The following is a 15318-nucleotide window of genomic DNA, read 5'->3' as shown; positions in this document are numbered from 1 at the left end:
TGCAGGTGACTCGATGTGCATGTGATGAGCGATGTGGGCGTGTGTACCGCTCCTCCGAGTGGCTCGGTGCCACATCAGCATGTGTGCTCTTAAGTCGGAAGCTCACCTCGTCAGTTTGGTGGCCGTCTGTTGCCGGGATTCGAGCCGCTCCTGATCCGAATGCAGTGGCAGGATGTTCTTCTCCTCCAGCTCTCTTTTGGATGGACGGTTGCTCAGCTTGATGGCCAGAGAGTCTTTTCGTAAGACCTTCATGGCCAGTGTGCCTTTATTGAACATATTGGCAGAGGAAATCGTATCAAAGTTAAGCAGATTGAGGCTGTCGCAGCCTCCCAGTAAGAGGCACACAGTATAGATCTTCTTCTGCTGTAAATATTTTTGTAATTCTCATTAATGTACACGTCTCTGTCCTCTTTATTGTTTTTCAGGGTTTCAATGTGACCTTGAAGACCATGGTGGGTGTAAGCCAAATTTTAATAAAGACAAAAAGATGCTTACTTGTAAACAGTGTATCATCCTCATCCTCTTCTTCGTCTTCCTCTTCCTCCTCCTCCTCATCGTCCTCCTCGTCTTCCTCTTCCTCCTCTTCCTCATTCTTGTACATGCCCGGCAGGTCCTCGTAGTCTGCCTCGTTAGGGAGGTTCTCTTTGTCATCGTCGCACTCGATCATCACCGTGGGAACGGCGTGCATCATGGAGCTGCAGTTTCAGAATGAAATGGTAAACGTGTCACACAAACATATTCACATATACACGTTCACTGCTGTGTGAAGTGAGTTTAAGATGCAGAAAAACACATCGCATTTTTCAGCCACACAGTTTCAACAAAAGAATTGCCATCCAATCAGTGAAGAGAGATGATTCCAAAACAAAAGAAGGGTTACACAAAAAACAGGCACTTTCCAAAACAACAACAACAACAAACCCAAAAAACACACAGAACAAACCAGCCACCTGAAGCTAATGTTGCCTTAAGTTCTGTTAGCAAACCAACCAACAACCCCTGTAAACTGGAACAAATTCACTTAGATGTTTTCTTGGGTTTGGGACTCTTTAGTAGTCTTTTAGTCTTTACCTGCTCCTTTACCTGCTCCTGTTCCCTTCCTCCATGGTTATCAACTGTCTGTATGGCTGACTTATCAGTTCAGTTCAGTTGCCTTTATACAGGGTTATGGTTATGTCTGAAGGCCTCCACCATTATGGCATAGACAGTGTCAATGGAAAATTGTACTTATTAGTCAGTATAATCTTTCAGTGATATAAGTTCGCATATGGTAGAATACTGCATGTAGTTATTTGTATTAGGAAATATTTAACCATGTATGCTTAGAGGCGTATAATCAATTGTGCAGTGACAGGATGTGTGATCTCTAGCAGGCTGCAAAAGGCTTGGTGTGCATTCCAGGAATGCACACCTACATCCTGGGAGCATGGGAAGAGGTCGTACCTTGTTTTATTGTTTTAATGTAGCTATGTCTGTTTTAGTCTAAGTGCCTTTTGTTTAGATGAACTGCTCGACTTCCTCACTGTGTTATCTAGGGTGAACCATCTAGGGTGAGGGGGAGACTGCCCTCGTCCTGACCAAGGATGTTCCTTTTATGCTGTCATGTTATATGACCCTTTGATCAGCAGGACACACACACACACACACACACACACACACACACTGAAGTATAAATAAAGACCGGGGCAGTTTCTCAGTGCGAGTCTCAGTTCTGGAGGCTGCCCTTGCTAGCAAGAAGTTCTGTGTGTTTCTCTTCTCTGAGTCTCTACTGAAGAAGTGTTTTAGAGTATATTTCTTAACAGACAGCCTCAATGACTACAGACCTGTAGCCCTCTGTAGTCCTGAAGTACTTAGAGCAGATAGTGTCTCAGCACATCAGAGACTGCTATCCCCTGCTTTGACCCCCACCAGTTTGCTTACAGAGCAAATCCACATAGGATGTCATCACCATCACCCTTCACAGAGCGCTGAGCCATCTGGAGAACAGGAAGAGCTACGCAAAGATGCACTACAGCTCAGCATTCAACACCATAATGACAGACATCTTCATCCCCAAACTGGACCACCTTCAGATCCCCTATTGGAACCTGCACGATGGTTGGGCTCATCTCTGATATAGATGAGACAGCGTACAGGGTGGAGGTAGAAAACCTGTCCACTGGTGCTCAGAAAATAACCTGAAGCTGAACATCCTTAAAACGAAAGAACTCCTAATGGGCTTCAGGAAGCACAGACCGGTCCACTCCCCTCTTATTATAAAAGGAGAATGGGTGGAATCTGAGAAAGAATAACCTGAGGCTGATGCTGGTCTTCCTCCACTCCTGAGTGGAGGGCGCGCTCTGGATTTTTGGAACGCAGGAGCCACTACTGAGAACAGAAAGGCTGCGCAGAGGTTAATTAACACTGCCCAAAAAAATTATTGGCTGCCCTGTCCCTCCCCCATCGTCCGATCCTTCCCTCCTGCCCCTGGAAGATCGGGTGATGGTCTCTTGGGATGGGATCACCGGGCCATCACAGGTGACCCCTTGGACCCTGCTCACCACCTGTTTGACCAGTTGCCCTCTGGTCAGTGCCTCAGGCCAATCAGGTCACACACCTGATTGGCCTGAGGCACCTGTTAAAAAACATTCTCCCCCGACACCTCTCCCCTGCCCACCCACCTCACCAATCTGAGCCATGGTCTGAGTAACCCTCATCACTCAGTCCACTCACACACCGACTCTAATTCAGACTGTGAATAGACAGACTAAATGGTGATACTTAGACAGTGCAAAGACAAGTCTTTTCTTTGCACTACCTCCAAGCACTTTGCTCTCCAATGTGTGCCTCTCTATTGTTTTGTATATATTCCTCTAGACCAGGGGTAGGCAACCTTTTTGATGACGAGTGCCATCTAAAATTTCCTCAGAAGTCAATGTGCCATATAATTGCATTAGCAATAAATTTAATAACGATCTATATTAACAGTTGCTGTGCTGAGCGGAGAGCTCCTGAAGCATTTGAAGTGTCGGAACGTGGAAATTTCAACATCGCTTGAAAAAACTGACAGCTAGCAACGTCCCTCTCACCAGTAGGCTAAGTGATTTTTAGCCAATTACAAGTTGAATCTGGTAGTTGGGGTTGTTAGCTAAGATGCCGTCATTAAGAAGCGGTACAACTAATGTGTCTATGCGAGCTAATTTGCGATGTGCACCGCTGGCCCGGCCATTTATTTTTTAATGCACCCTCTCAGATTAATTCACTGCGTGTCGTGCCCAGGGCTGGACTGGGACAAAAAAATCGGCCCGAGCATTTTGACTAGAGACCGGCCCACCAGGTATTATAGGAAAAACCATAAAGCCTTTGAATGAAAACAAACGCTGTTGTGACAGTGATGTACACTGTCTTGTTGGTATGTGTATGATTTCTATACGTTGTACATCAGATAAAAACTTTGGTTGTAAAATTCAGATAATTATTTTTTAAAAGCTAGACATTTTAAATGAGAATAAGAAAGAAAAGTATTTCTTTGTGCCCCCCTTTCCCTGTTAATGCCCTGCCTGGCCCCCTGGCAAAGCTTTGCTAGACCCGCCCCTGCACAGTTACCAGCTGTCAGCTACTTAGAAAAGGATCCTGGTGTTATTTGTCTCTCAGAAACAGTTCATAACTTCCCTTCAAGTCATTCATGTCACCTAAAAGGTAAACCTGTTTCTCCATCACCTGTTCAGCTCTGATGATTCATCTTCATGTTTCCCTCTCACCACATATCCAAACCGATATCATGACCAGCAGCTTTTACAGCTGTGGCTCCAGCAAACATCAGCTGATACTAGAAATTAATAATAATAATAATAATAATAATAATAATAATAGATTGCATTTATATAGCGCTTTTCAAGGCACTCAAAGCACTTTACAATGCCACTATTCATTCACTCTCACATTCACACACTGGTGGAGGCAAGCTACAGTTGTAGCCACAGCTGCCCTGGGACAGACTGACAGAAGCGAGGCTGCCATATCGCGCCATCGGCCCCTCTGGCCAACAACAGATATCAAATACATTCTAACAACAGCTGATCAAGCTTAAACGCGCTGCTATTGTTTAGCGCGACATCCGCTGGTTTCCTCTTTCTGGCGCAAAGTCAGCGATAAACAAAGGAGAGACGGGATTTGCGTCAGAAATACCGATCAGCTGATCATTGATCAGTTTCATGATTGAATGAGAGAAGAAGAGGCAGCTGACAGCGTAAAGGCACAGGATAACTCCAGCTTTGTGTCCTTTTCCATCCTAGCTGAAGTACGGGACAAACCATGTTCCTTTTCAGCTCAATACGAATCGCGTGATATTTTCTCTGAATACGGGACGACTCTGTTTTTTACGGGATGGTTGGCAACTCTACTAACTAACCTTATGAATACAATAAAGTTCACTATCAGTAAAATCATAGCACCCACCCAGCTGTATAGAAACTCCGTCATGTAAAGAGCTACACCTACTTTGAAGAAAAACAACTTTTCACTGTGGACTACAGGCAACTATGGAAAGACCAGAACTCAATCTAATCTTTTCTGAATGTGAATCCTTAAAATGCCCATTCGGGTGGGAGCAGATAATACACACTATTCTGGAATCAGACACTCCATCCAAATCCAGAAAGACCTTTGAAAGCCAAACAGATGTTTCAATTTGTTTTTGTAAAAGGAAGGAAATACTCTGCCTTACTAAAAAAACAAATAAAAAAAACAAAACAAAACACAGCTCCTGTGGTCGTGTATGTGCTGCGCAGCCATATTCTTCCTAGACAACTGTTAAAAAAATAGGAATATTTCCCTATAAATTACACATTTGTGAATCTTAAAATGGCGTTGTGCTTTCCGTGGATGACTTTTGTGAGTTGGTGTGAAGGATTCCAACTCAGATCGTGATTCTATAGCAAAAGATCATCATAGTCACTGTATGAGTTCTTAAAACATTCGCATTACACGTCTCAGAGTATCACAACCTAGCCTGGATAAATGGGAGGTTATCTGGCTTCTGGGTCAGTTGGATCTGCTTGGATCCCTGTGATGTAAATTTCTTCATCAGACAGGGAGCGATGGTCCGTGTGGACATCAGCTTGCCTGTCTGTTTTTACATTACAACACACTACCTGTGTGCCCGGGCAGCGGACTTTAAAGAAGTATATAAGGAATGACAGCTGTCCATGTCCATGGTCAGAACAGAGTAGCATCTGAGCTTTCAACTTGGTGCCAAGTCAACATACAGAGCCATCTGCTTTTGAAATAAGGGGGCCAACACTCTTCCCTACTTTTTGTGGCACGGGGGTTGGTGCTTAGCAAAGTTGCCCAGGGCTGGATTTAGTACAGAGGGGACTGGTTGATTGATCAATTGGTCTTTCTCAGTTTTGTAAAACTACTATATAATCAAACAATATTTTTTTAATCATTTTTGTAATTTTTTGTTTAGTCAAAAATATGATTGTCCCAACTTCTTTATGTTACAGGCTCGTTCTAAACGATCAATTTAATGAGCCTTTTGACTTTTCTCTGATATTTTCTTGACTTTCTGGCGTCTGTGGTGTGATTCTCACCTCTCAAACCTCTGCATGGTGAGGGCCAGGGTTTTGTTCAGCTCCTCTATGATTCGGCTGGGCGGGTGGAGAGGAACAGGCAGGGTCCCGTACTGCAGTGAGTGTGCACCCATTGGAGCATGGCTGGGAGGGGCGGGGCACTTCTGGAAGGCAATAGAAGAGGGCTCCATGCTCCCTGTAGGTACGGAGATCATGAGCTTCTTCGGAGGTAGAGGAGGAGACAACTTAGCCGACATGCATGGCAACTTCACGGGGGCGCCGTCTGCACGAGGAGGTGGACGTGGGAGGATTAGGCACACGCGCACTAATGCGGTTGTGAGCACGCATGGAGACACACTCACCTGTAATGTGATTGGGTAGCCTGTTGAAAGGCTTGGGTGGCAGAGCGGGAGGTTGTTTGTGTAGCGTTGGAGGTCTGCAGAGGGTTGATTCAGCACCATCAGCCTGATATACAATAGACTTCTTTGTGGGCGGAGCCTGACTGGATTTCTGGGTGTGGTCCTGTTGAGCATCACTAGGCATTTGAAACTCCAGGGAGCCTGGGGGAAACAACAAAGGAGTCAGAGACCACTGTGAATCAAATACCTAAAGAGGTTTCAGTGGTTCTGAGGCTGTGCTGCCTACCTACAGCTGCTCCTGCTGCTCCCTCCATCAGCTCACTACCTTCAGACTCCGACAGGCTGGAGCCAAGCACCGAGGAACGACCATTCTCTATCTTCACCTCCTCCCGGATGGTCAGAGATGCACCATCTGCACAGAAAGATGCACATTGGTGTTCAAAAGTAGGTAAAAAAGGAAAAAACAGAGCAAAGGATCTCCTTATGTAGCATTTTTTAAAATTTTGCTTAGAGAAAATATGAATCACGTAACAGTGTAGTTTTCAAAGATAGATAGGGAGAATACACCCAGGTAGAGCAGCTGGATGTGAGGGAATGGTGGTAAGGATCAGACAGGCACACATATTCCTAAGCTCAGTCTTGTCATGATAAAGCTGACTGGTGTGCTGTAAGTAAACTTGTCACTGGATTTACTGACACTTAAAAAATGAGTTACAACTGTGCACAAGCTTGCGTGAGTCTTTGGTGCGCTGCAGCACTTAAACAGCACCACCCCACTGATGACAGAACAATGTGAGAGACTCAAACCAATCAAAGTGCAAGAGAAAAGGCATGAATCACAACTGAGAAGCTGCAACCGGAAAAATCTTACTTTACATTTTAATTTGAATCTAAAATCAAAATCAGGCCACAAACAAAGAGAATAACTACTACATATAATATAATACTACAACACTGGCCACTTTCTTTCTCACCTTCGCTGTGTGGAGCCTCACCTTTCTCATAGACCTCCTTTAGGAGTCCCTTCTTGATGAGCTCCTCTCTGCTCTGGCGAGTGGACATCTTCCTCTCCAACACTGAGGGAGCACAGAGGAGGAGACGTCAGAAACGACTAGAACAGGAAGAAAGCTGCTGCGCTGGATGCTAACAGAGTTATCAAGATCGAGGAACGAGTCAGCTGCAGCAGCTGTTTCTTTGGACTTGCTGCTGCTTCCATCACTGCTGCTGTGTGCCAAGGAAATATCATGTGACTGACCCTCTGAGCTGTGCGCACAAACACAACACTACCAGTTCACTGATCCTCTGACAGAGATGCCTACTCACCTCCTCACTCCTAAACATTTCCCGTAAATAACACTTTTTCATTTTCTAGCATATCCAGCATGAGCTGTGAAAACGTATCTTTTCCAATGCCATTTTGATTGGTAGGGTTTGAGACAATATCTGTAAAGTGTTAGGGTGGGGGAGTTAATAAAAGCAATATTACAATACTACAAGTCTTTTTTTTTTTTTTTTTAAACCCCGACATACAGTATATCTAATGAAGTCATTTAATGGCGTTTGTAATGCGTTTTTCTGTGTTGCTTTCTAACAGCTCAGTTTGGTAAACTGATATCTACACATCACCCACACACATAGTAATGCAGGATTATTGTCTAACTGATGCATTTTGTCTTATATAGCCTTTATCGAGCAAAAGTCTTGAACCACCCCGTGGAAAAGAGAATCAACAATTTATTAAAACGTGCACAAACACTCATGAAAATACAGAGTTTGTAAAATTCTAACGACCTTGAATGTCAGTATTTGGTAAAACCACCTTTATTCTTCAACAAAAGCTGAACTCTCTTAGGGCAGCTTTCTAGTGACTTCTCTTCTAGGAGTAACCCTTGAAGCTCTTTTCTGAGTGGTTTCTGTCATATTTCAGGCTGTATATCACAAAATCACTGGGTTTTCATTAGAAGTTAGCGAGCGTGGTCTCTGCCTATTCAGCTACCCATGAAAAAAAAACCCAAAACAATTCTAATGGTCGTCAAGCCACATCTTTATTTATGTATACACTGAGGTGTCGACACTCATTGTTAAGGGTACAGAGGCGCTGGTCTAATGTTGTCTTTATGGGAAAAAGCCTCGAGTAGTCTTCAAGAATAGTTCTTCAGGCTTTTTAAAGGACATTCAAAGCTCTTCTTTGGATGTTGCCCCCCCTTCTGTTCCGTTTCTGTTCCCACGTTGTTTGAGTCCAGGCTGTGGGGAGGCCAATCCATGACTGACAGTTCCATACAGGTATGCTTTTACTGGATTGGCAGTGTGTTTGGGATCGCTGTCATGCTGAAAATGAAGCTGTTGTAAAACAAATGCTCTCCATTCCAACGTTTCTTTGAGAATCACCTTGTTGATGCAATAATACTATTTTATGTCTGTCAAACTTTGTGAGATCTTTAATATGTTTCATAGATTCAGCTAAAGAAAGTGGAGAAAAAGTGCCCAGGGATACAATGTAAAACTGGTTCTGTATATGTTGCCCCAGTGTCAATGTATTGTAGTCATAACTGTCTGTGTTTCCTACAGTAAACCCTATTCAACCCCACAGCTATATTTTTACTTGAAGCACGAAAATCTGGATAATCCAATGCACCTTGACTGCATGACAGCAGGGTGCAGCAAAAGCACACGGTACACGCAACGTGTAGCACCTGTGCGCACGTACACATGCTATAAAACGTGTACTGTTCATTATCTGGGTGCAGAGAAGGGAGGAAGGTTTTCAGCAGGGTAAAAAAAATGTGTAACTGCTGTGACAGCTGGGGGAACAGCTTGGCTGCAGGAAGCCTCTCTTCACCCCTCTGCTGCGTGTTTGCGTCGCTCAGTGAGAACAGGATGTAAAATGATTCAGCCAGCTGAGAAACAACAACAACAGCGGCTATTTCGGCATCCAAATCCAACACTTTCCTTCGCTTCACAGCTTAGTACTCGCTGAATATTGTAGCCCCGAGCCAGACATATGAAACTACTTTCAAATTTGCTCACTGCTTTGAATGAAGTGTTAATTCCCTGTTAAAGAGACAACACGTCGGCTGGCAAACTCCATTTGAAGCTCACTTGTTGCTACGGCCAACATTAATGATCAATTCTTCCACAGCTGCTGTGTTGGCATCTCTGAACAGCAGTGGAATTAACAGCTTTCAGCAACAGCATTTAAAAAAAGTCAAGTATAAGTTCATTGTGTAAGAACACGAATACACTGATGTCTGGAATAGCAGTTTGGCTGATCCCAATGTTTATTGCATTTATGCATTTCATCACACCACCTGAGAAAAAGCACAAATTCAGTCATTCTGATTTATGAGGCTGGATCCCAAATATACAGGGGCACCAAAACTGAAATAATACAAATCAGTTACTATGTTTCCGCTGTGCTGACTATTCTTTATCTGTAGAAAAGTCTTTATGATGAAGACGGAGCCTGTAACAGCTCACGAATTTGACTAAACAAGTGGGAGGTGACGTTTACCTTCTTGCTTCCAGCTGTTAGCAGAAGTCTTTCTTCTGAGTTTATTACATACCTGCAGAATCAGAAAGCAGCAGGACCCTCTATTGAGTGGATACACATGTGAAAGAGCAGCCTCATTAATGACTGACAGAGATGGCACTACTGAGGATCTAACAGCAAATGGAGTTTTGCACTTTTCTTGACATGGATGGGCTGTCACACAGGTCAGCCCATCCATGTCACAGGTAGTCACAGGTCCAGTGAGCTCCATCACAGCTGTGAGGATGTTTAATTTTCAAAAACTCTTTTCTAAGGTCTACTAAAAAATGTATAGATAAAAACATGTATAATGTGGTCAGAGATGCACTGACCAAGCTCAAATATATGGCAAGTATCACAAAGGTCTGGCAGCAATCAGGACTGGGGGTGAAATTAAATCCACCTTTAACTGTGGTTAATTACAGTTAATTCATGAGAATAATTAATTCATAGGGCCAGGTAGGTTTGGATAACCTTTTCTCCCTTTATGAATGAAATCATCATCATGACTTAAAAATACTGGAGGCCATCAGTGCTGCCCCTCAGCTTCCCAGTAGAAGGACCTAAGCTATAAGTTTGAACATCCTAGGTGACTTCCTTCGTGAGTTATCGCATTCACAAGATTTTCAAAAAACTTGACCTCTGACTTGAGGTCAAGGTCACTGAACTTCAAACTCCAGAGTTTTAGTGGATGCACCTATGGTATCAATTTGAAAATTAATTATTCTTCACTTGGATTTTAGAGCTAAATAAAGATGCTGCATTCATGGTCTAATGGAAATGTCCAGGATTCCAATCCAGCTACAAACCTTTGCATTCACATTATGTATACTTCCAAAATTGAATTCAGTGGACAAATGAAGGTTAATATTACTTGTTCCTGCTTAATATCTACATACAGCCATTCTTTGCTTATATGACGTATCAGACTATAATGACTGGACTCATGAAATCTCCCTGTGCATAGCCAGACACAACCATGCACAGTAGACTTTTGGTGCTGACATTTTAAAGGACAGCGTCTCTCAAGGCTGTTGCTAGGTGTCAGAGATGGGAGTGAGGCAGAGAGGACAGAAAGGCGCAGAGCTGGCTGCCGACCTGCAGATGTGCTGTTTACAGAGATTTGGTTCTCACCTGCAGACGTCTGCTTAAACTTCTCACTCTTCTTCTTCCTCCACTTCCAGGGTTTGAACAGACGACCCAGGGTGGCGAATTTGCTCCGCCGCCGGATGGGGGGCGTGTGCGTACCCGGTACCAGCGAATCAGAGCGCATCGCTGCCAACCTCTCCACTTCCTCAGCTGAAAAGACAACATTAACAAGCAGATAAACAAAATGCATAAAAACATTGTTTTTGTGGTTTTGACTCACTTAATTATGCACTTTTTATTCCAACGCTTAGCATAACAATGTATTTGTTTGGATATTTGGCGTTATGACGACTGACAGTTGGCATCTCGGTGATTGATATAGTCTGAGTTCTTTTTTAGGAAGAGTGTAGCACAAATTTGAAAACCTGATGCCTTTTCTCATATAAACATCGCCATAAAAGGAAGAACTTTGGGTAATGACCCAAAAAATGTTTTTTCCAAGAAATCATTCTGGATAATGATCTGATTAATGACCATTTTATTAAAGCCTCAGCCAGGTGGGCACAAAGTAAATGAGCTATTATTTCTATAGCTTATTAACTGATAATGGGCCCCTTTTAACCCACAGTTAAGTAGAACAGATGATCGCTGCTCTCTGCTTCAAATGTCAGAGGACATTTTCTGCCAGGGGGGTTTTGCATAATCAAGTCAGGTAAAGCTTATTTGGATCGCTTTCAATCACAGCTAATGTGTCAGGTGGCCACAGCAGCAGAAACCTTATGTAACAAGGAGGAGAGAAAAACTTGGACAGAGAGGAGTTAGCCAGCTACAACACAGACCAAAAGGGGGGTTCGGTGGTGAAAATCTGATAGAATTATAACCTCTTCAACTGTGAGCCTTCCCTTTCCCATGTTTTCCATTAACCCTCTTCCTCTGAGCTACAATTCCCCCCACCCCACAGGGACTTTCCTCAAAGTATGCTGGAGGCCACTCTATACAGCATGCTCCGATTTTCCATTTGAAATTACACCTTTCCCATTACACACACACACACACACACACACACACACACACACACACACACACACACACACACACACACACACACACACAACATCCTCTACAAAACAAGGGCAGAGCCAGCAGCAATAGAGGGGGGAGGCAACATTTCAGCAGGCAGCAGAGGATGTAAACCTGCACACAAACACTGGCCGACAGAAGCATGCAGTGCAAGCAGATACTTGTCAGACAGATGAATGGAAAGATGGAAATGAATCCAAACACATGGAATGTTTCGAATTTGGGTGAAGTAAACTTAATTCAACTGGGAATGTTGTACAAGTAATTGAGGAATGACAGGGAAAATCTGGCAGTAAAACATAGGAATGTTTTGCAAAATCGTGTAAATATTTCATATCCAGATCGCGAAGAAGAAATCCAAGTGCGGCTCAGAGTCAAAGATGCTTGTTTTCCACATCAAAAGCAGACAGATGTGGAGGTTCTGGACGCCTCCTAGGTGAGGTGTTTCAGGCATGGCCAAATGGAGGCAGACTGAGGAGAGATTACATCTGTCAGCTGGCCTGGGAAAGCCTGACTGCTCCCCAGAATGAGGTGACTAAGGAGAGAGATGTTTGGACATGTGTGTTTAGATTGCTGTCCCTGTGATGTGGACCCCGATAAGCAGGAGACAATGGATGGATGGATAAAAGACTGTTGTATATTATCACTGCCTTCAGCTCTATTACAAAAATACAGTACGACTTGACCATCAGTCTACCTTTCAGTCAAAATCTTTGAAGCTGTGTTTTTGCCAGTGATTTCTCCTCTATTTGAAACATTATCAGCAGTTGATGGACAAACCAGCCATGTGTAAACTGGTAGGCAGCTGCAGACGGGAGGCGATGACATCCTTCAGGAGGCCTTGTTGGAAGAGAGATGTCAGTTCAAATCTGCACCAACACTGTACCTGCCATTGAGAGTTCCTTCAACAACATCCAGTCAGCCCCCCCCCCCCCATCCTCCCCTCCCTAACCCCTCAGTAGACACTCTGAGTCTGTGTAGCATCCCTGTGTGAACGTCAGAGCTCACGGAAACCTCCCTTGCACAAAGGCTCTCTCAATGAAGCGTCTCCAGCACCTAAAGTAAATTAGTGTTTCCAGGACAACAGTGACATCATTCGACTGCAAAAAAAACACCAAAACTATGCAGATTTTGAGGTGATGACATACTGTGTTTGTCTCATCTTTTGTCTCCTTACACAAAAGGTGTCCTCTCCCTCCTGGTGTAGTCCAAGCCCCCCTCGCCACAAGCAGTGGAGCGAGAGCAGCAGTGAGTCAGAGGGCTCAGACTCACACTGCAGGGAGACATTCTTTCAGTCTGACCTGGGGTCTGTTATCTCACTGATGCCTCAAAACACTGACTCACTGAACAACAAGCTCGAAAACAACTCGGTTCAGCCAAAACAACGATGCTGGAAGGCCCGTGTTACGACTGAATTTCTTAGCTGATTCATAGTTTTAGTTTTTGTTTCTTTCTCTCTCTTTTTTTAAATGGCCTTGTTACTCGGCATCAAGCAAAATAAGACTCGCCCCCCCAAACTGCAGTTCCTCTGATGGCCACTTGAGGCTGGCTCCAAAAGAGTGTCAGTCCCACAGACCATATAAAAGATGTGAGTAGCTGTTGTGATGCCATCCACTGGTTTCTTGACAGTGGATGGCATTAACATTTTCACCATCACTAACTTAGCCAATGAGCAAATGTTTTTGAAACTAACGGCTTGTTAATCACAAGGCATGAAATTCACTGACCAGCAGTAGCCACTGTCATCTTTTTATACAGTCTATGCTGGCACCAGCTGTTGCATCAATTGACTTAACTTGTGTTGATTTGTGGGGGAAAAACAAGAACGCCAACAGTCTGAAACATCTTCAAGTAAACAATAAATGAATAGGAAATGTTACCGTCGCTGTAAACCAGTTTCTTCATTACTGAGTTTACTGAAAAATGACGTTTTTCATCATCTGTTGAAGATCCTCTGTCAAGAAAACTCCAAACAAGTTCTGGTTATCTCTTCTCAAACAAATCGTGCCAGTAAAACCAGGTTTTGAAAGGGCTGCTCACTAAATCCCTGGTGGCTGATTAAGCAATTTAAATCAAGTGACTGGGTTTTATTAAAGAACAAAGCCTCCACTGATCCACACGCTAAGGTTTTCAAATAAAACCACAAGCTGATTAAATGAACAGATTCCATGATTAGCTATTGATCTCTGTTATTTAAGCCAGAGCAACTATTGACGTTGTGTGTGTTTGAGATTAACTGCTGCAGTGATGGCTCCATAAATTGATTTCTGTATTGACAGAAAATTCATCAGCATCAGTGCAGATAATAATCCACCGACAGTCTGAACTTGAAGTGATCGTTATAGCAGTTAATAAGGGAAAAGACTAAACCATACGATGATGTTTGGTTTGTGGAATCCAGTAAGACAAAACCAGAAAATTTCCCAGCTCTCTATATTAACTGAAACTATAGCGATCCGTGCGTGGAATGCCCTGAACTTCTGCTTTCACGATGCAAACAGGGAAGCAAAACAAAAACTGGACTTGAAATCATGCGCTTACAGTGAAGATCCCAGCCACACCACAGCCCCGTGACAGCGAAGAAGACTCAGCAGAGGCTTTCAAACAACATCAGCTATTGTTAACCTCACTGTAAAGTAAAACAGATTCAATACAGGGATCTGATCTGAGCGCTGACCTCGACCCCCACCAGCAGGCAGGGAGCGATGAGCACAATCATTTAAAAAGCAGGAGTACTCCTCCTCCTGCTCTCAAAGCAACCCGAAGCGTCTCACCGTCCAGCGGCTCGGCTCCTCGGCAGTTGCTGCAGATGTGTTTGATCTCCTTGCAGTGGATCATGAACGGCGTGTTGTTGTTGTTGTTCACGGCGGGCTCGTGATGATGCTGAAGCTGACGCTTCTCGGAGCTGTTACGGGACTTCATCCTGGTCAGGCAGAAAGCTCTCCTTCTCTTCCTCAGCTCCCCCTCTTCGGACGCCGGGGTTGAGGATGTGCCGTGGGTCTTAGGTCCGGACCACGAGCACATCACGTCTCCTCCACAGCCCGCCATGTTTGAGCTGGACTGCAGGAATAGACCCTCTCGCCCTCTGCTCCGCTAGAGGGGATTTCAAACGGTTTGCTGCTCTGTCCACCCCCCGCAAGTCAACCAACATACGACGCTGTTTCCCCTCAGTTCCTACAAAATAAAAGCCCACCAGCTGTGCTCTTCTTTTTCAGATCTGCAACCAAGCTGGTACCTTCACAAGACATGAAGCCACTCCCATGTCACCAGGTTACACGCGTCCCCGGCCACAAATCTTTCGGTGAACCCCAGCCAGCTAGTTTCTACGATCCCCCCCCCCCCTCTCTCTAATCAGACACATAAAGGAATGTGTACACAGGATGAAGAGTACTGACTGTATCCTACTGAAAAAAGTAACCCTCACAACACACCTTCACTCGCTTCTTCTGCTGGGAGCTGCAGCAGGTTGTCCTCTAGGGAGGGCAGCTTTTGGCACCTTCAAAGTCTTGTGATATAAATCCACTGTGATAGTGAGCTGCTGCTACTATGTTTTACCTCCCACTTAGCTTGAACATCTGAACGTCTCAAAAACTAACTGCAGTGTTTTCATCCTAAATTTGTTGAATAAAAAAATGCCAATTTTCTGGCAAAGTACTGGAAGTACCCAGCCCACACTAGCCTCAGCAGTGTAGGTGAGAAAGAGGCAGGA

The 15318-nt window shown here is 44.1% G+C and overlaps 1 protein-coding gene across 3 annotated transcripts in view; it reads right to left on the bottom strand.

Moving 5' to 3' along the window:
- Positions 1–15318, bottom strand: part of phactr1 (phosphatase and actin regulator 1) — a 44487-nt gene that overhangs the window by 7391 nt on the left and 21778 nt on the right. The window contains exons 1-8 of one of the 3 annotated variants that reach the window (XM_084910784.1): positions 14384–14750; positions 10575–10739; positions 6907–6987; positions 6198–6323; positions 5915–6112; positions 5574–5748; positions 496–695; positions 107–263 (exon numbers count right to left, since the gene is read on the bottom strand). In XM_084910784.1, the coding sequence (XP_084766910.1) occupies positions 107–263; positions 496–695; positions 5574–5748; positions 5915–6112; positions 6198–6323; positions 6907–6987; positions 10575–10739; positions 14384–14657 (1376 nt within the window). In that variant the 5' untranslated portion in view covers positions 14658–14750. Of the gene's footprint in view, positions 1–106; positions 264–495; positions 696–5573; positions 5836–5914; positions 6113–6197; positions 6324–6906; positions 6988–10574; positions 10740–14383; positions 14751–15318 lie in introns of those variants that run through there. The other 2 variants (XM_084910783.1, XM_084910785.1) reach the window with 2 other exon arrangements.

This window comes from Perissodus microlepis, chromosome 17, assembly GCF_051167445.1.
Source record: "Perissodus microlepis isolate ML-2025 ecotype Zambia chromosome 17, ASM5116744v1, whole genome shotgun sequence".
Classification (NCBI taxonomy): Eukaryota; Metazoa; Chordata; class Actinopteri; order Cichliformes; family Cichlidae; genus Perissodus; species Perissodus microlepis.
This window is presented reverse-complemented; position numbering and strand designations above follow the sequence as displayed.